This window comes from Hemiscyllium ocellatum, chromosome 7 (genome assembly GCF_020745735.1).
Source record: "Hemiscyllium ocellatum isolate sHemOce1 chromosome 7, sHemOce1.pat.X.cur, whole genome shotgun sequence".
Taxonomy (NCBI): Eukaryota; Metazoa; Chordata; class Chondrichthyes; order Orectolobiformes; family Hemiscylliidae; genus Hemiscyllium; species Hemiscyllium ocellatum.
The window spans coordinates 34,746,655-34,767,530 of record NC_083407.1 but is presented as its reverse complement, the minus strand read 5'-3'; the positions used below and the strand labels follow the sequence as shown (position 1 = coordinate 34,767,530).

The 20,876-nt window shown below is 38.5% G+C and overlaps 1 protein-coding gene across 1 annotated transcript in view; it reads right to left on the bottom strand.

Annotated features, from left to right (window-relative positions):
• Window positions 1-20,876, bottom strand: part of LOC132817331 (low-density lipoprotein receptor-related protein 1-like) — a 1,680,787-nt gene that overhangs the window by 920,720 nt on the left and 739,191 nt on the right. The window contains exons 13-14 of the mRNA XM_060827740.1: window positions 17,916-18,096; window positions 297-516 (exon numbers count right to left, since the gene is read on the bottom strand). Of these exons, the coding sequence (XP_060683723.1) occupies window positions 297-516; window positions 17,916-18,096 (401 nt within the window). The remainder of the gene's footprint in view (window positions 1-296; window positions 517-17,915; window positions 18,097-20,876) is intronic.

The window sequence follows — 20,876 nt, the reverse complement described above, 5'->3', positions numbered from 1 at the left end:
CAATATACTTGAGGGTAGATTGGCCTTTTAGCATCCAAGTAAAGGGCACTAAATAGCTAGACAATGGTGTTTATATTTAACGAGCCTCTTTTCTGTTCATTTGATTTAGTTTGTGCAGAATTCCATGAAACGTAACTGTTGAAAAAGTGCATCATTGAGTTCCTATCACTAAATTAATTTTAGGAGACAGATATTGGGTTTTAAAAAAATTTATTCTCTTAATTGTAAAATCTTTTTTTAAAATTTGCATCTTAGTGCCATGCTGTTTTCAATGGCACAAAAGAAAGTGCACTCACCATTCTATCTGTGCCATTTAAAAAAATCCTTTCAATGTGATCGTAGTACGCATCACACCAATACAGTATTCCATTGTTATAGTCGAGGGTTAAACCATTTGGCCATAGCATCATTGTTGTCACAAAGAGCTGGCGATTGGAACCATCCATCCAAGCTTTCTCAATTCTTCCTGTCATGTTGTCTATTTCTTCCTCTTCCCAATCTGTCCAGTACATCCATCTGCACATAAAGCAGTAACGCACATTATGTTTTTGTTGTGAACAATACATTACCGTAATAGTCAATTTCATGTAAAAGTTGATCCCCTATTTTTGACCAAATAATCTGGAATTTTCCTTATATCTCATATAAAAGTTGACCCTAGTTCTTCACAGATAACAGATCAATGTTTATGAGTCAGTGTGCCAGCTGTCACGTTCCTTTCCAGTTTTCCAGTCTGCTGGTTGTTGTGTTCCACCCAGGGTTTTCAGAATTATTGTAATTTTTTTTCTTGATACATTTAGAGATCAATTGGGCTTCTGCCTACTGGTATGGTATGAATTTTGACGAGCATGAATTTCAGCCCATCAAAAGTAGTATCCAGGTAATATTCGACTCCATAAATTTTACCTTAAAAAGTAGTCAAAAATATTTGATGATTTCTCGAATATATATGGTAAGTTACATTTGATAGAGTCTCTATGCTGTGTTCTCTGAAATCTTTGACTAACAGTTCTTTTGCTGTGTTTCCAAAAAGGAATAGAGTTTTGATTATCTGCATATGTGATATACAGTCGCAGTTATAATTTGCACTGAAATTCTAAATTATACAAGACACAGATGATTTAGTATGCTATATTTAAAATAATATACAGAAAATATACAGGAACATGATAGTCATACTCTAAAGAACATTCTTAAATTTAAAAATAACTAATTACTTTACTACACACATTCAAGTTCATTCTTTCTTTGTTGTCCAAAAAAATTGTGAGGGAAAGTATAGGTTGTTTCGTCCAATAACCATATGTGTGCATTCACTTTAATTTAACAAATATTTTAGGTTAACGAATGAAACCTTTAGCTACTATTAAGAGAAGTTTCCTGAAAATTATATTCTTTGACTATTGAAATCTAACAGTCAAAACTGCTACAGTTTAATTTTAACAAAGACTTCCTGTGATTTTTTTGTTGGATCTGTAAATGATATGTTTTCTTTACACTTTAAATGTTCAATATTTTTGACTGAATTAAAGAACGTATGGTCCCAATAATTATGACAAAGCTGAATGATGATAAAACGTGTTGAAGCATGCTAAGTACAGTCAGCCTGAAGTTTTCTTGATGCAGCTGGAATCAGTATCTGCACAATGCTGCCTCTGGCAAGACATTATCGATCTCTCCTTCTATGCATCATATGCGTGAATCAAGTGCTGTCCCCTGAGGGACGGTAGTGGGGCTAGCAGTACTGACAGCCATACCCTTGCATTCCTTTGAGAACCACTTCCCTGCTGTTGATACCACACAATACATGTACAAACTTGTACATTTATTCAATACGCGTGCTTCAGCTACTGTTTCAAGAGTAAAGATACAGGGCCGGATTTTCCAAGGAGTGGCAGTCACATATAGATTGTCTCTTCTCCTTCTCTTTTATGAAATGGAAGAGCTTCACACTTCTGATAGGAAGTTCCACTCTAACAGCTCCCTCATTGTCCAGTCAGGGAAAAGCAAACAGTGCCTCTTTTCTCATAGCTGCTGGTTACAGTATTCTGAAACATAAAGGTCCGGAATCACAGACAACCACTTTGACAGCAGCTGCCCAATGGGTATCCAGTTGGATACAAGAGGGCAAATCAAGTCTCAGCAAATATAGAGGAAACATGTCAGCTCTGATGTTGGGGGTATGTTGGCTCCAATGGGGCAGAGAGGGTGTTATGTCTGGTGGTGGTGATGGTGGTGGAGGAGAGGATATCGGATCCTGGAGCTTGACGTAAATGATTGGGTCTGGTGGAGTGGAACAGTGGTGTCAGAATATTCAGGCTGAACCCTTGTGCCTCATGCCGTACCTGTTCCTTCTTCAGTCACTACTTTTTAAAAAAATATACGACCAAAGTAATTTCACAGAAATCCACAATAGCAGTACTTGCTAAAGAAAGTCAGCATGTCTGGCAGCATCTGTGGAAAGAAAATACTGCCATTTTCTCTCACAGATGCTATCAGACTGCTCAGTTTCTTCAGCAATTTCTGTTGCTGTGTGTCTCAGATAGGGTGATTGAGTCATAGAGAGGTACAGCAGTCTGATCTGTCTATGCTGACTAGATATCCCAAATTAATCTAGTCCCTTTTGTAGGCATTTGGCCCATATCCCTCTATAACTTTCCTATTCGCATCCTCATTCAGATGGCTTTTAAACTGTTGTAATTGTCCCAGCCTCCATCACTTCCTCCAGAGACAAAAGACTCTAGATATTGGAATCCAAAGTAGACAGGCAGGAGGCTGGAAGAACATAGCAATCCAGGCAGCATTGGGACGTCCTGAAGAAGGGTTACACCTGGAACATCAACTTCTCCACCTCCTGATGCTGCCTGCTTGCTGTGTTTTTTCAGCCCATCACTTTGTCCCTCATCTCATTCCTTACACGCACCACCCTCTGCATGAAAAGGTTGCCTCTTCGGTCCCTTTAAAGTCTTTTCCTTTCCACCTTAAACCTATGCCCTCTAGTTTTGGACTCACTCACCCTTGTCTATTTACCATATCTAAACCCTTCATGATTTTATAAACATCTATAAGGTCGACCCTCAGCCTTGTCTCCAGTATCCAAAGCTCTTTGTTTTATTTCTTACATAGGAATCAATGTTTTGTTTTTGGTCATTTGCTTTCATTTTTATTTCAACTCTTGCAGCCTTTATAGCTTGGCAAAGAGTTTCTTTTAAAATAAAAAAATGAATTTCCTCATGATGGATCTGCGTATGGTCACTATTCATCGATGAGAATTGGAAAGGATTGTTTGTAGACTATTTAATCATAAGGTATATCATTACTCAGAGAGCTCTAGTGGTATTGTGTCCCTATCTTTGGGCTAAAAAAACACTTTGGTTCAAGTCCACCTGCTTCAAAGATGTAGTATAATATGTCTAAACTATGTGAGTTATTCATACTTCATAATTCAACTTGTTTCTATTTTACTAATGACATCCACATTTCAGCAAAGGTCACTCATCTAAATCTGGGTGACTCTCATTTACTAAGGCAATTGTGATACCCTCTTTAGTTTCAATATGCCTAACTTGATAAGTGCCAAGAGTCAAAAGGGTGGATTTCCTGTTTTATTTGGCTTAGTTACAACCTGCATAAGCTTACTACACCAGTGAGGATGGTTGTGAAGATCTATCATAGATCTTGTTAATGATTTTACTAAACAATTATTATTCATTTTAATTGCTTTGTAATTATGCTCTGAATTGAGCAAATATGATGGTAGATTTCTAACATGAAATCAGCAAATCCAAAATGTCCCAATGATTTCAGCATTGCACACTTTTCACTGTACTTTCTTGAGTACATGTGAGAATAAAGCAAATTCCAATTCCATCAAAAATAAGACCATATGACGTAAGAGCAGAAATTAGGCCATTTGGCCCACTGAGTCTGTTCTTCCATTTAAACATGGCTGATAGGTTTTGCAACCCCATTTTCCTGTTTTCTCTCAGTCACCTTTCATTCCCTTGACAATCAAGAACCTATCTATCTCAGTCTAAAATATACTCAATGACCTGACCTCCACAGTCTTCTGTGGCAATTAATTCCACAACTTTATCACTGTCTAGCTGAAGAACTTTCTATTTATCTTCATTCTAAAAGGTCTTCCCTTTACTCGAAGGTTGTGCCGTTGGGTCCTCGTCTCTCATGCGAATAGAAACATCTTCTCAATGTTCACTTTGTCCAGGTCATTCAGTATTCTGTTTCAATTCGATCTGCCCTCATCGTTCAAAACTCTATCGAGTATAGTCCAGAATCCTCAAACATTCCTCACATGTTAAGCCTTTTATTCCTGGGATCATTCTTGGGAACGTCCTCTTGACTTGCTCCATGGTTAATACATCTTTCCTTAGGTACAGGACCTAAAATTGCCTATAATACTCTAAATGGGGTCTGACCTGAGCTTTACAAAGCCTCAGAAATACATCCCTGCTTTTGTATTCTCGTCCTCTCAAGATGAATAATGACATTGTATTTGCCTTCTTACCTACCAATTCAAACTGCAAGTTTACTTAAGAGGAACCAGGACTAGGACTCACTCTGCATTTCAGATTTCTGAATTTTCTCCTCATTTAGAAAATTCTTCCTACAAAGTGCATGACGTTATATTTCTTTGCCCGTTCACTTAACCTGCCTGAATATTTCTACAGCTTCCCTGCTTCCTCAACATTACCTGTTACTCTACTGATCTTTGTATCATCTGCCAACTTAGCCAGAATGCACTCAGTTCCTTCATCCAGATTGTGGTGATCCTAACAGCGACCCTAACAAGTACATTGGAATTACTTCCAAACTCACAATAAGCTGATACAAGTCCACAAAATTTGATCTGCTTCAGGTTGTTGCTCAGTAATAATGGGTCATGATGCTACTGTTTACATATTCTGACTGGCAGAATTTGAGTTTAGTTTTATGTATTCATTTTTTTTTTGCATTTTTTCCCCATTCCTAATAGCTTTAAAGAAGTCACTTACAAGCTGCCATCCCTTAAAGTATAGTAATTCCCAGAAAAATAAGATAACTTCAAGACAATTTGATGATACCATGACCATGGTCTCATGTAAATATTCTCCATCTGACTGTCTGTGCCTTCACTTGGTATTCAACCTGCCAGCCAGTTCAGGCAATCAATTATTTATGTAATTTAATAGTAATATAACTACTTAAAATTCATTGTGGGATGAGGGCATTGCTGGCATTTATTGTCCATCCCAGAGGGAACTTAAGAGCCAACTGCATTGCTGTGGATCTGGAGTCACATGTGGGATTTGAACCCATGTCACCATAACATTACTTGGGTCTTTGGATAAACAAGGCAGAAGTGGTTACTGCAGATGCTGGAGATTAGAGTCAAGATTGGAGTGGTGCTGGAAATGCACAGCAGGTCAGGCAGCATCTGAGGAGCAGGAAAATCAATGTATCGATGAAGGGCTTTTGGTTGAAACATCGATTTTTCTACTCCTCGGATGCTGCCTGACTTGCTGTGCTTTTCTAGTACCACTCTAATCTTGACTCTTTGGATTAACAGTCCAGTGATCATACCACTCAGCCATCACCTTCCGTCTTGAACGTATAACAGATTGTATTTGTAAGTGTGAGAAAATATAGTGTGCATAGTTAGTTGTTAATAAATTTCCATATATCTGACTCAGTAAAAACAACTCCCTGTATTACATGTCATATAGGGCAGCATATAGAAAACAACAAAGCACATTAGATAGGAAGAGAATTACAGAATTTTGATACAATATCAATGAAGGAAAAGCAATATACACAAAATCAGGATGAAATATTGCTTGGAGATGTGCTTTCAGCTAGTGCTCTATGTATCTGGTTGACCTTATTGTTCAAGATTTTGTTGATGGCCTTGTGGTATTGACAGCACCAGTTTTTATCCATACAGTGAGACTTTTACTGAGACCCTGCTCAAGTGTATTGGATAGAATCTCCAGGGTCGTGTATGAAATTCTTCAGAACACTATGTGGTTGGAAATCTGTTCACTTGTTATAAAATCGCTGTGACTTAAAAGAAAAGAACAGAAACAAGGCATCATTGAGTTCTGTTCAATTTTCCTGTCACTACTCCAGTGGACAGTGAGGACGCAAAGATCATCGCAGCAGCAATCTCTTCCCTAAGGTAACCTAGGGTATATCTATCTGCCCCGCCTTCTTACGGGAGAGGGAGAGCAGCCAGAAGTAGTGCCAGATGATTGGAGGGTGGAAAATGTTATACCTTTGTTCAAGAAAGGGAATAGAGACAATCCTGGGAATTATAGACCAGTCAGTCTTAAGTCAGTGTTGTGCAAAGTATTGGAGAGGATTCTGAGAGACAAGATTTATGATTACTTGGAAAACCATAGTTGGAAAGGGAGCAGGACCTGAAAAAAGAATATAGGGAGTTAGATTAGATGCTAGAAGGCAGAGTAGTAATCTTAAGGGTTGCTACCGATACGCCAGGTAGTGAGGCAAGGAAAAGAGAGCAAGTGCAGAAGAACACATGGCTGCAGGGCTGGTGTAGGAAGGAGGGCTTCAGTTATGTGGATATATGGATCATTGGAATATATTCTGGGGAAGTTAGGACCTGGACAAGGAGGATGCGCTATATCTGAACTGGAGGGGCATTAATATCCTGGGTGGGAGGTTTGCTCGATCTCTAGTTGAAAGTTTGTTAGTTGAAACAAGATTGGCGGGGGGATGGGGGGGACTGGAGGTGAGGGTTTGGGGTTGTGGTGGCATTGATAATCAGTGATAGTATCACAGGGGCAGAAAGGAAAATCAACAAGGAGGGTTTGTCTACAGAGTCAGTATGGGTGGAAGTCAGAAAGGAGCAGTCACTTTATTAGGAGTTTCCTACAGGCCCTCCAATAGCAACAGAGGCACAGAGAAGCAGAGTTGAAGGAAGTTATTGGAAATGTGTAGAAGTAAAAAGGTTGTTGTCATGGGTGACTGTAATTCTCCAATATTGATTGGAATCTACTTAGTTCAAATAGCTTGGATGGAGCAGTTTTTGTTATGTGAGTCCAGGAAGGATTTCTGATGCAATATGTAGATAGGCTGACTAGAGGGGAGGCCATATTGGATTTGGTGCTTGGCAAAGAACCTTGCCAGGTGTCAAATCTCTCAGTGGGGCAGCATTTTGGTGATAGTCACCACAACTCCATGACCTTTACTATACTCATGGAGGCAGATAGGAGCAGATGGTATGGGAAAGTATCTAATTGGGGCAGTAGAAATTACAATGCTATTAAGCAGGAACTGGGGTGCCTCGACTGGGAACAGATGTTCTCAGGGAAATGCATGACAGAAATGTGGAGGTTGTTTAGGAAGCACCTGCTGATAATACTGGACAAGTTTGTCCCACTGAGGCAAGGAAGAGATGGTAGGATGAAAGAACCTGGGTGACAAGAGATGTAGAACATCAAGTTAAGAGGAAGAATGAAGCTTACTTAAGGTTGAGGAGGCAAGGATCAGAGATGGCGTTAGAGAGTTACAAAGTAGCCAGGAAGAAATTGAAGATTGGACTTAGGAGAGCTAGGAGGAGGTATGAGAACACTTTAGCAAGTAGGATGAGGGAAAACCCTAAGGTGTTTTACACTAAGGAACAAGAGGATGGCCAGAGTGAGAGTCGGGCTGATCAAGGATAATGATGGAACTTGTGCCTGAAGTTGGAGGTAGTAGGGGAGACCCTTAATGAATACTTTGCTTCAGTACTTACTACTGAAAGGGACCTTGCCATTTGTAAGGACAGTTTGGAACAGATTAATATGCTAGAATATTAATGTCAGGAAAGAGGATGTGCTGAAAACTTTGAGAAACGTAAGGATAGGTAAATCCCCTGGGCCAGACGGGATTTACCCTAGGTTACTAAGGGAAGCAAGGGAAGACCTGCTGGAAAGGTGCCACCCTTTTTGTATTCAGAAACCAGTATGCAACCTGTCACATTTACATTAGTGTGTTAAATATCAAGGTAGGAAGACATTATGAATTGATGCTTAAAAATATTCTATGGAAGTACCATTAGTGGATGAAAATGTTCATTTTATGATTTACAATACCTATTTCTGACATTGTCAAAATTTATTTTATTTCTTTATACTAGATCCTCAGAAACTTGAGTTTGTTTGTTTTATTTTAATGGAATGAGTGACTGTAAAGACTATGATTGGAAATCTTTCTTCACTGTAATGTTGTTTTGGTAAAAATCAATGAAAAGCAGGTATTGCTCTATCTAATATATACTGACAAGTGGAATTTGATTACTTAGCTGACATACCCATGGGACAACTGGAGAAACTGATTTTATTTAATCACTTATCCATCTTCAATTTTTCTGTTCTGATGAAATGCTGAGAGAAAACTTATTGCTGAATGGTTCCCCAAAATAGCAATGCCAAAAAGAATTATGGCATCTGATTAAAATTAATGAGGACACAAACTTTACCTTCAGATCACTTTTTCATTAGTTCCTAGAACAACTTTGTTTTCTGTCCTGCCACCTACATTTTTCTTGGAAAAGTAAACAATGCATATCTATTTGTTGGTATGCAAAGTCAATTTACAATGGATCGTTTGACTGGAATCTAATTCTACAGTCCATATATCAGCCAAATGAAACATGAATCACTCGTACAAAGTGTACATCATTATTAGTGCCCCTGTGGGCCAATAATGCAGCTTTCTCGCTTGCAAAAGGGACTCAAAGTTCTTGGGATTTTGTTGATTTTAAAACAACTGTTCAATTCAATGTTGCTGTTTTTGTAAGTAGGTGACTAAAAAGCTTTAAAATATTTACAGATTTTTAAAAAAAGTCAAATTTGATTATTCTATTCATGCTTATTAATTATGTAGCTTGTGCAGTAATATTCTTGAAATGAATACCAACAGATTTTATTCGACACAGAAGATAGTAAGAGAGGACATCTTCCCAGGCTCCAGTTCCATGTGCTTAGATATCACTGCAACATAACTCCTTTTCCGTATTCTCAGTCACTCTATTCAAACTCAAGGTATAAACCTCCTTTGCTCTGCCACTTGGTACAACTTGATGGTTCATTTGATGTAAAAGTATGCGTACCTAAAAGTTTAATTCTAAAAACAATGACAGGAAAGGATGCAAAATAAAAACATGCAATCAGGTTAAAATACCCAAACCTTAGGCATAGATACATCAAGAGGGATAATCTACACCACTGCTCAGACTCTGCATTTCCTTGGAGATGCTACTGCTAAGTGATAAATAAAGTGAAGAAGATGCGACAAAAATAAACCGAGAAATGCAAGTCGAACAAATGAGATTGCAGAAACATTACATCAGCTGATTTTTTATCAATAAAAAAGAAAACTGAATGTAGGTGTTAAAAGAAACAACTTCCATTAAAAAAGCTATGATTTATCAACTTTCTATTTCATTACTAAGAGCTTTAAACCACATCAAATGCCACATCAAAGTGCTATCAAATGGAATGACAGATGCAGAGATGCATGAGTAAACTTTTATTGGTAGTAACATGGACTAGGGATATATTTTAGACTTACAGGTGCAGTAAAGATCACAAAACAAGTCCAAAAACAAAGGAAATAAAATGTTATTTCCTTTTGTTTTTGTTAAAATGGGAGATTCTGCTTTAAACCAAGATGACTGTGCAAATAGATGGTTGCAGTTTTAAAAGATCATGTTAACTAGATCATATTGTAAATTGTATACATGTTGCAGTCTTCCTGGAACAGTGAAAACAAAGGCAGACACCATGGAGTCCATAGATTCTGAACTAAATGAAAATTGCTCAACAATGCAGAGTGGTGCGATGGTTGAGGGCAGGCTCACAGTGCCAGGAACCCAGGGTCGATTCCACCTTCAAGCAACCTGTTGGTATGGAGTTTGCATATTTTCCCTGTGTCTGCATGGGTTTCCTTCAGGTGGTCCAGTTACCTCCTGCAGTGCAAAGATGTGCAGATTCGGTGAGTTAGCTACGGGAATTGCAGAGTTCCAGGGGTGGGGGAGAGTGTGGGAGAGGAAAGGGTGCGTCTGGGTGAGATGGTCAGTGTGGACTTGATGGTCCGAATGGCTTGCTTTCATTCTGTAGAGATGCTGTGAATATTTTTATTGCCTCCTAACCAGGCAACCATACCTTGTTTGGGATTAATGTAGCTGCAAACCTCCCAGCTTGGAAAGAGCAAATTCTAAAAATCTCTCTGCATTTCTCTGTACAGTGTGGAGGTACCAGAAAGTCTCCAGTAAGAGTAACTATCTTATACTCACCTTCCACTGAAAATGTCCCTGTTGAAGATGGAATAAAATAGATGGAGACCCAGGAATAAATGGGTAGCATTTAAAGTATCAATGATATGGGGACACAATGGTCAAAGTGGTATTATTGTCAGACTATTAACCCAGAAACTCAGCTAATACTCCAGGAACCTGGATTCAAATCCCTCTTTGGCAGATGGTGGATTTTGAATTAAATGAAAATCTGGAATGAAGGGTCTAATGATGACCATGAAATCATTGTCAATTGTCATAAAAGCCCACCTGGTTCCCTAGTCTCCTTTAGGGAAGGAGATCTGCCATCCTTAACTGGTATAATCTATGAGTGACTCCAGGCCCGCGGCAGTTTACATATAACTGCCCTCTAGGCAACTGGGAAGCGCAATAAGTGCTGGCTTAGCCAGAAATGCCCATCACTGTGCTGGCAAGCTCAACAATACACGTCTAAAGGAATTGAAGGAAACTAAAATAAAGAACTTATCACCACCAAGTCTCCTGGTCCTGATGGACTTCATCCTAGCATCTTAAATAAATGTTAGTAATCAGGCAGTGAATGTGTTGTTGTGAATTTTGAAATATGTTTGGATTCTGGAAAATTTCTAATAGCTAGTGACAAATGTAATTCCTCCTTTCAAAAGGGGAGGGAATGTAGAGGGCAGAAACCTATAGGCCAATAACTCTATTGTGGGGAAGATGCTGGAATCAATCACCGAGGCTGTTATAGTTGGTGAAAATGTGTGACCATGCTGCTCCTTTACCAAAGTTATATTGTCCTTTTTGTTTCCCAAGAGGGGTTGTAAAAGGAAGAGGTTCTGATTTGTCTGGAATAAGGGACTTTACTAATGGCTAACAGATGCTGCTTGAGGCAACCATCAGGGAAAAGGCTTTTCATTTTAAAAAAATTAAACACTTGTACAATGAAGGAAGAGTGGCCAGTTCTCCCAGTTCAAGGTTTTGGTTTTCCTGGTTTCAGCAAGCAGTCTAGTCAAAGAAAGCTGCTGGGAAAGAAAAGCTTCCCTGCTTCAATGCATGTTTCTGTCTGACTGTCTCGCTGTCTAACATCTCTCCTGTCAGAACCTGTGTTTGAATTTACCAGGTTTGTCAAGGGGTGTTGCAGGAAATTGGAACAGCTCCTTTGTTAATTTGTGGGACTATCGTGTCAGTCGGGTTTTCAAATAAGTGTTATTCTAAATTCTGTTTTCTTTTGCTTGTGTTTCATTCAGTGGTGTGGAAATTTTATTTTACTTGAAACCAAGTAGCTGCATCACTCCTAGAAATCCAACTTATATCTGCCTAAAACAACTAAGAAAGTTATAGTCTGGCCTACCTTCATGAAATGTTTTGAGGGCGTCTGGCCTGGTCCATAACAAACTTAAGGTAATTAGAAAGACTCAGCCTGACTCACATGGGAAACCATGTTTCTGAAGCAGTAAAATGTGATATGGATAAAAAGGCATCGTTCAGTTTTCCTTTGGCAAATACAATTTTCACACCAGTTTCTCAAATGATACAAAGAATGCATCCCTGGCCTGTACAGACTTAAACATTACCTCATCTGACTCTAGATTATAATTAATATATTTTCTGTCATGGTATGCATTATCATTTCATGTCCCCATCTTATTTTAAAATTGCTACATTCTAAGTTTGATCATGCTCTATCTCCTTCTTTTTGAACTAAAAATCTAGATTTCTTGATTTGTTTTCCATTTCCATCCTCCTCCTTTTCTCCTCATGCTCAAATTACTACAACAATAGTTCAATATGAACTGACTCCTATTTCTTACTATTTTTGATAGTTCGTCATTGTTGTACATTTGTGCTCCCTTAGCCCTGCCTGTTTGGCAATTCCACTTCTAATTTACTTGCCAATTCAATCAACTGACTTTTGTGACCTTTGTCAGTTCATCAGGGTCATCTGATTCACTTGCAGCAATGCTTCAGCAATCTTCAATGTCACCTTATTTTTGACTGTACCAAACCTGGAGTTTCCTTCTTTTCCTTTCTTACCTACTAAACTCCAGGCCTGATATAATATATACATCTAATCTGGACAAGCCCCCAAACTTTGTCACAAATCACTGGGCTACTTTCAGAAAACAAAACTCTAATATTCTCAGAGCTATCACAAATGTGAAAACAATTTTGCCAAATGATCAAAAGTCCACAAATTACCTAATACTCTGAGTATTCTGAAATATCTCCCTTAAATGTCTGCCATTGCTCCTCTATTGTTCTACCCCCCAGTTCAGTACCCAGTTCACTTCAGTTATCTCAGCTTTCATGCGCACTTATTTCCTCTTAAATAAGTTTAAAGTACTTGGCCTCGACTAGATCTTCTCTCTTTCAAAATGTATGTAAAATTCAATCATATTGTGGTTGTCATTGACTACTGCTGAAAATGTGTTGCTGGAAAGGTGCAGCAGGTCAGGCAGCATCCAAGGAGCAGGAGAATCGATGTTTCGGGCATGAGCCCTTCTTCAGCCTAGTTGTCATTGACTAGGCGTGCTTCACTTGTGCTCTTTAAATGAACTTGGATCATGACACAAGACCGAGTTTAGCACATATACTTTGTGACAGATTCTAGAACGGGCTGCTCTAAGAAACTATGTGGACAGCAATCAATGAACATCTCGTCCAGGCTATTATTGCCAATTGCATTTTTCCAGCCTACACGTGTATATGCCAGAATGGGCTGTATGTCAGGCTGAATGGGTGATCAAGTGAGGTTGGTTTGGTGGCCTGGGATGGAAAGAGAGGATGGGGGAACGGAGGAAGAGACAGTTGTTTCGTTTTTGGTACTTTAGGAGTGGTCAGGGGAAGGGAAGGTGATGAATTGGGGTTTAGAGATGTGTAGATCTGATGGTAAAAGGAGAGGGGGATCCAGTGGGGTGGGGTTTGTGTCAGGACAGGTAGTGCTTGGTTTCATTGGGGGGTTGATGGGCAGGTCTCAGTGCTGAGTCATGGATGAAGTTTAATAGTTACTCAGGAGTTAGAGTGAGATTTTGAGCCTCTAAACTTTCCTGTGTAACTATAAAGCTTAGGTAAGCCATAGCCCTTTAAAATTCTCCCACATTAAGAAGCTTTCTTAAAGAATATCAGATGCAGGGGAATTGCCTATCTGAATTTCCAATTTCCCACATAATTCCATCAAATTTAAGTGTGTCAGGATCTTCATATGGTCTAGATATATAACTCAAGTCAACACTCAATCGAGCGCATATCAAACCAATACATTGAAACCCTTCAATATCACTCTGATCATAATTTGAATCACTTAACCTATGCGTCCTACAGTCTGGTTAAGTAACATTATCATGCAAATCTTATTTGCCTTCATCACTGTTATCTGTAGCATCAGTAACATTAGCATCATCATTTCACAACTAGTTTTCCTCAGTATTGTTAATGGCCTTTGATATTCCATAATTTAGAAACTAATTTTCTAAAGAATGGATTCAAATTCATTTCCTGTGTTTTTGACCCATCAAACAATGGGTTTAATTTTATCTCTTGAAATCAAGACAACTGGGAATATGTGAAGTCAGATGTCATGACCATAGGTTATACAACATTAAAATGCAAACCTCTCATTTGACAGTTATTAAAATTAGCAGCCTGGCCACTAAGTTTAAAAATCTAATTAAAGGTCAGTTGGAACAAATCAACAATAATAAGTCTCCCATGCCAGAGTATGGTAGCTGAACAGTCAACGTGGTTGTTGTGAGTTACTTTTTTATCAGTGTTGCAAAGGATATAAAGGCTGCAAGTGGCACATTGGCTGAATTTAGCAGAACAGTGTTTGAAGATTTTTTTCACATTGCTAATTTATCTTTTCTTTGCTTTTCAAGCTGCATTAGGCATTTCCTTTGGTAGGTAAGCGAAATGCTGCAAATAAAATTAGGCACTACAGAACTTGTGGTAGAAATCACTGTCCTATCCATTACATTAGGGACTGCTCCCCCAGTGAGAAAGAGAGAAAGAGAAAGAGGAGTGTAACTGGTGAGGGAAAATTTTTGCTCGCGGTACAGAACTTGTTCAACCAGCTGCTGAGCTAGGGCCTGCAAAGGGGAGACTGGCAAAAAAAAACAGATGCCATTCAAAACTAGGAGAATGCACTTCCCTTCAAACATAGTGTATTTACCAAGGGCTACGTGCATAATCATGTCAGCAGTGTCTGAGGAGACTCTGTTTTTCCAGAGACACCTTCATATCAATTTGTGACATGCTAGCTAGGGTGTGGCATCAAGTTATGTCAATGGATGCTGAATTTTTTTCATCATAATGTTCTTCCAGTCATCAACTTAAGGCTTGCATGAGATATTGTATCCAACAATGCAGCACTGTATCAAGATATTCACAGATGATCCATGAGTTTATCCTATTTAGTAAGGAGAACACCATTTAGATCGAAAGAGTCAGAGGTTTTGGGGATGTTGCCACATTTCCAAAGATCCAAGACCACACCCGTGGACATTCAAATATCTCCCATACAATCAGGAACATTTGTAAACAGGAAAGGATATGAACAATAAGAAAAGGGCAGGAGAAACTCGGCATCTGTCGAAAGAAAGCAGTCCAGTCAACATTTCAAGTCCAGTGACCCTTCGTCAAACATCCACAATTGGAAAGGCACCTAAAAGCCCAGCAGCATAATCAATGAGACGAAGACTGGATGATTGCATTGGAAAAGTGGCTTGAGCCATGTCAGACCTTGCATCATGAATCTCACTCAAGAGAACATTTTGACTGAAAACAGGAAAATTCTGCCCTGGGTGATTTTGTTTATGGTATCAATATTTATGAAAGAAAGCCTGCAACCAACATAGCAACTGAGATTTCGGTCAGTCTCAGAGTAAGTCTGCAAGACTTTGATAATATCCCAAGGCTGCAATCAAAACAAAACAGTGTTGCTCTGCAGAGTTCAGGTCACATCAGAGAATTGTGGAGAAAATGAAATTTTAATATGGAATCCATTATTCAAAGAGTTAGGGACAAAGTCATGGGTGCCATTCAATTAATATATGACACTGGGCTTTCCACTTCACTCATGAGACAATTGGTTTTGTTTTGATGTTCCAGATTTATTCTTTCCCCACCTTTCAGGCAAAAAAGAAAAAAAAAACAATCCTGACATATTGCAGATCGGTATTTATTTCTTGGCATGGAAATAAACAGACAAAAACAGTGATAAACTTTCCCTGAGGCTAGATTTATGCCTGTCGTAGCATTTGCACTTCATACAAAGAAAATTTGGGTGATGATTTTCAAGAATTCCGACCTTTTCAGGCAACCTGCCAAGTCCAATATTTTACTGACAGCACAGGAAGAGCTGCAAAATTACATGCCTGCGACAAGTACTTTATTTGTCACTGAGATTCAATAAAATCACCTTTACTGATACTTCCAGTAGCATCAAGACAAATAGTTGTGACCAAGTAACTTTGAAAACATAAAATATTTAGCCACAATTAAAACCCTAAAACAGCCACTTTATATGATAGTGCTCACTGCTTTTTTGAAGAAAATCATTTGGAAATAGTACCGTTCAGGAAAACAGTTAATTTTAATAAATATAGTAAAATATAGAGTAATGTAGATGCAAAGCACAGAAAGAGACCTTTTGGTCCAACTCGTCCATGCCGACCAGATATTCGAGATAAATCCAGTCCCATTTGGTAGCAATTGGCTCATATTCCTATAATCCCTTCCTTTTCATAAACCCATCCAGATACTTTTTAAATTGTACCAGCCTCCACGACTAACTCTGGCAGCTCATTCCATACACGCACCACCCTCTGCATGAAAAAGTTGCCCTCCAGTCCCTTTTGAATCTTCCGTCTTTCACCTTATGTCTATGCCTTCTAGGTTTTGCCTCCCCACCCTGGTGAAAAAACCTTGTCTATTTACCATGTCCACACCCCATGACCACCAAAACTTGCCAATGCCAACAGTATAATGGCATGGGCAGGGAAATATCAGCGTTAATAGAATTTTTAACAAGCTCAATTGACCCTTACTTATTTATATACATATGGTGGGCTGGCTACCAATATCAGCACTGTCCATCCTATTTAATAACAAGAGAGTTGTTGGGGAAGTGGGAGCTAGGTAATCTATTTTACATTCCCACCTGTTGGAAACACACCTGGCAGGGGCATGTAATATCCACATTAAAGGTTTGTGGCAACACACATAATTATCAAATGAGATCAAATTATAGTTGAGCACTCATATTGAAAATCATCACAAAGCTTAGTCACTTGCATTAAATAGAAGCAAGTGCCTCCAAATGCTTTTAGAAAAAAGCATTATAACAACTTACTTCAGAAATAAAATTATCAATATTTTCTTTTTGTTTGAAGTATTAAGTTCAATGTTGTCTACCCTACTCTATTGAATAAATATCGCTTTGAACAAAAGTCAAATATAAATTTCTGTGCAGACAAAAATCCGAAATTGCTGGAAAAACCTCAACAGGTCTGGCATCTGCGGAGAAGTATCAGAATTAACATTTCAGGTCAAGTGACCCTTCATCAGAACAATAAATTTCTGTGGCACCAATTCAAGCATACAGCTCATCTAACCATGAGTAAGCACATTCAGGGGAAGAGTTGGGAAATTGGACATTCAACTATTATTTGAAAATGTCGGAAAGCAGCATAAAAATTGTGGCTGAAGCTGCCTAAAGTCAGCTATTAGGCCCTTCGAATGTGCTCATAAGGGGCTTAATATTAGTCTGAGAATCAAATCAGAGACTCAGGTATGCTCAACGTAGGTAACCTGAGATTACCAGGTCCACACACAGTCTAACCTGTAACCCTGAAAGAGTCTACCACCAGAACTGCAAAGATATTTTATAAAAATACTTACAATAATATGAACAGTTCCCTCCGGCTCAACACTAAAACCTTGGATAATTCCAGCTGCAGCATGCCCCCTCGTGATAGTCTACACCCTCCTTCCAGACATATTTTAGATCCTTGACTATAATTTCAGCTGGCCAATCTTGCAGGAATTGCACTACCAACATTACCACACACATCCTTCCTCTGCCACTGTGATTGTTCTCTGTAGGTTTCCGCCAATTCTTTTTTATTAAAAAAAATTGAGGCAGGCTAAACAATTTGTCTTTTTCTTTCACCTGGAACGTGCACTGCACCCAAATTGGGCCTCGCTTCATGGGTGATCCAATTTCTAAGGTAATAAGTCAGTTCAGCTGACATCCCACTACCTCCAGTGTGTAATTTCTGCTTCTACTCATGCAGCTAATCTGGAACTGCTTTTCAAAACCTCCATTCCATTATATTTTGTGCCCATAAAAAGAACTGTTTAAGGAAACAAAAGATTTTATGGGTAATGCTACATTAGACTTTAAAAATTTTAATTGCTCATTTGCAAATTTACTGTGAAGTTACTAGAGGTCTCTGATGCTAAAAAAAATCCTTTTATTAAGCAATAACAATATACAACCTGTATTAATGCACCCCATACTCCCATGGGATCATAATATTTCTTTTTATCTATAGAAATAATGTGTGAGTCCTGCACAAGGCTTACTAATTCTAACATCAGATGAAGTCTCCTGAAGCTGATTAAAAACAGCACTCACCCATGCATAGGATCCAGAACGATGGCTCTTGGATGTGACATCTCACCTTCTACCAAAGTCTTCCTGGTCTGAGAAGCCTTCTCCAGTCTTGCTACGCTTATAGACTTCTTATAACTATCATCTGTCCAATACAAGTTATTCCCAATCCAGTCCACAGCGATGCCTTCAACATTATCCACACCTGGAAATTAAAATTGAAAATGATGACAACATTTGAGAGGTAAAATGGCATTAGGTTGACAGGGTAGGATGAGTCTGTCATACATCTCATCCTATGATCACATCTTGAACCATTTTAAAATGAGGGGTACAGCTCCTGTGCACAAATTAGCTTCGGTGATGCTTTTATCAAAGAGTTATTATCTCTCTGCAGTTCAAAGGTGATAATATGCACCAAGTTGGCGCATGACATAGATTAGAAAAAATATGCTTAGCATTGTTGGATCAGAAAAGATTAATTAGCTTCCTTTTAACATAATGGCGATGGTCTCAGGCATTGCAATTCTGGACATCTAGTTTTTGCTACTGTCTAATGGACAAAAAACTAAAAGACATTGATAAAAAAAATAATTGGTTTGCAATGCAGAGTGAAGCCAACACCCCGGTTCAATTCATGCACTGGCTGAGGTTACCATGAGGAACTCTCCTTCTCAACCTCTCCCCTCACATGAGGCGTGGTAACCCTCAGGTTAAACTACCACCAGTCGTCTCTCTCTAATGAGAGAGCAGCCCCTTAGTCTGGTAAGTCTATGGCATCTTTATTTAACCATTTATATGGAAATAGAATGAAAAATGCTGAAAACAAAATTTTGGTGACATTAAATATTATTGAAACAAGCATCTTGAAGTCATATGTCCCAACAAATCCTTCTCTCACCCTAGTGATTTAGATCCTCTACTTTTCTCTACATTCACAGAAATTCTAATTGTTTCACAAATGCATTTTTCTTAATGCCTTCTTCAGTTATAGATGTCATTAACAATACCAAAATTTAAGAAAGTGATGATTATTGTATAAGAAAGTTACAGCATGAAGGGGTTTAATGACATCATGAGATAGGCCCCAACCATCAGGATATGAAGCAATGGATCTGGGAGGAGTTAATCAGTTGTAAGCTATGTGTCCAGTATGCTGTACCAATGTTGTATAGTTGCCTCTGAGTTGTGCATGTAAACGTACTCTTATGTAGAGCCTGCTATCTCATAACAGATCTTGCATCATGGAGTAAATGCAACCAGTCGTTTTGTAAAATGTTATAAGTTTTTATTCATTTTCAAGATTGAGCCTATCTTCTACCATCCTTCACTAGGCATCAATATTGTAAAAAAATATCCATTTGAAGATGGGTAGCAATGAATCTACAGATTACATCCCGGATTAATCAGTGGAAGCCAATCATATATAAGAGCAGCGGGTCCCACAGTGCACTACAGTATTTTTTCTGCATTTTAACTCAATATCACAGGAAAATTAGCAGCAAACTGGTTATCTAAGTTAAGATAGTGTGCAATTTGAAGGACTCGCATCTGCTATTGTACTTCTTGGTAGAATAGCTTGAGGGCTTGCAAAGTACTATTCAGGAAGCCTTAGTGAGTACCAACAATGTATCCTCTAAATGTTACATGTTGCAGCTATAGTTTGCCAGTGGTGGATAAGTTGTTGATCAAATGCACTATTTTGTCCAAGATTACATTATACCACTTGAGCATTTTTACAGCTGCATCGACGCAAGAAATTTGGAAGCATTCTATAAAAATCCAGACTTAAACATTCTAAGTGGTGATGACACCTTACGAAGTTGTGAACCACCCATTCCTCAACACTTGCTCTTTGACGTGCATTTAGTTGACTGGCCCAGATAAGCTTCTGGCTACGATGACTCCTTGAATGTTGATAATCTGGCATCATTGATTGTCACGATATTAAATGTCAAATTATGTCTTTTTTGTTGGAGGAGTCATTGCCTAACAATTTTGTGGCATAGTTACATACCATTCATAAACCCAGATTTCAGTGTTATCTTGTTCTTGTGTACAGGCATGGAATGCTCCATTTTCTGAATAATTACACATGGAATATTCCGAATACTGAATTTGAAGTGGAAAGGTGTTCCTCCCTCCCGCACCTACATCATCACATCACTTCTTATTCCCAAAAAGGTTTCTGATAAATTCTTGCAGTATCTCGTAGCCACTTTATGCAGTCAGACCGTGATAACATAACAGTCTTAATCAATTCTAATAGCTTGTATTTGAACTGTTTCTGAAATTTGATCCATTTTCCCCTGTCAGCATTTTTCTGTGAACAGCCATACTTCCGATCTTTTGATGGAGGAAATGTCAATGAAGCAGCAGCTGAAGATGATTTGTTCTAAGTTGCTTTCTTTCAGAACTCCCACTATGATGGCTTTGGGCTGAAACCATAGTGATCTTCCTTTTTGCTGAGTATAACTCAAGTAAGCCATTAGACACATTTTCCAATTCCCATTGACTACAGTTACTAAGGCTCCTTGAAGTCACATGCAGATAAAGGTTACCTCCTTGTCAAGGTGGCCAGTCTCACTTAACCTCTGAAATTCAGGCAATATTTAGATCAAGGTTGTAGTGAGATTGGGAGTCTAAATCAAATATTTATGAACAGATTTTTCAATTTTGCAATTGATGACATTATTCATGGCTACCTCTATTACATTGCGGATGATCTGGAGTAAGCAAGCTGATAAGATAGTACTTATCATGTTGAATATATTCTGGTGTTTTGCAGACAAGACATATTAGGTAATATTTCATGTTATCACTTCAATATCAACATTATAGCATTACTGAAACAGCTAACTTATTTGCAAGATCTTTTTGCAAAATTCCTCTGAGATTCTTTCTCGCTGTCTAAGAAAGGTTATTGACTGTAACTTGATGACTGTTGAAATGTAATTAACGTTCATTTGTAAGCTGCTCAAAATC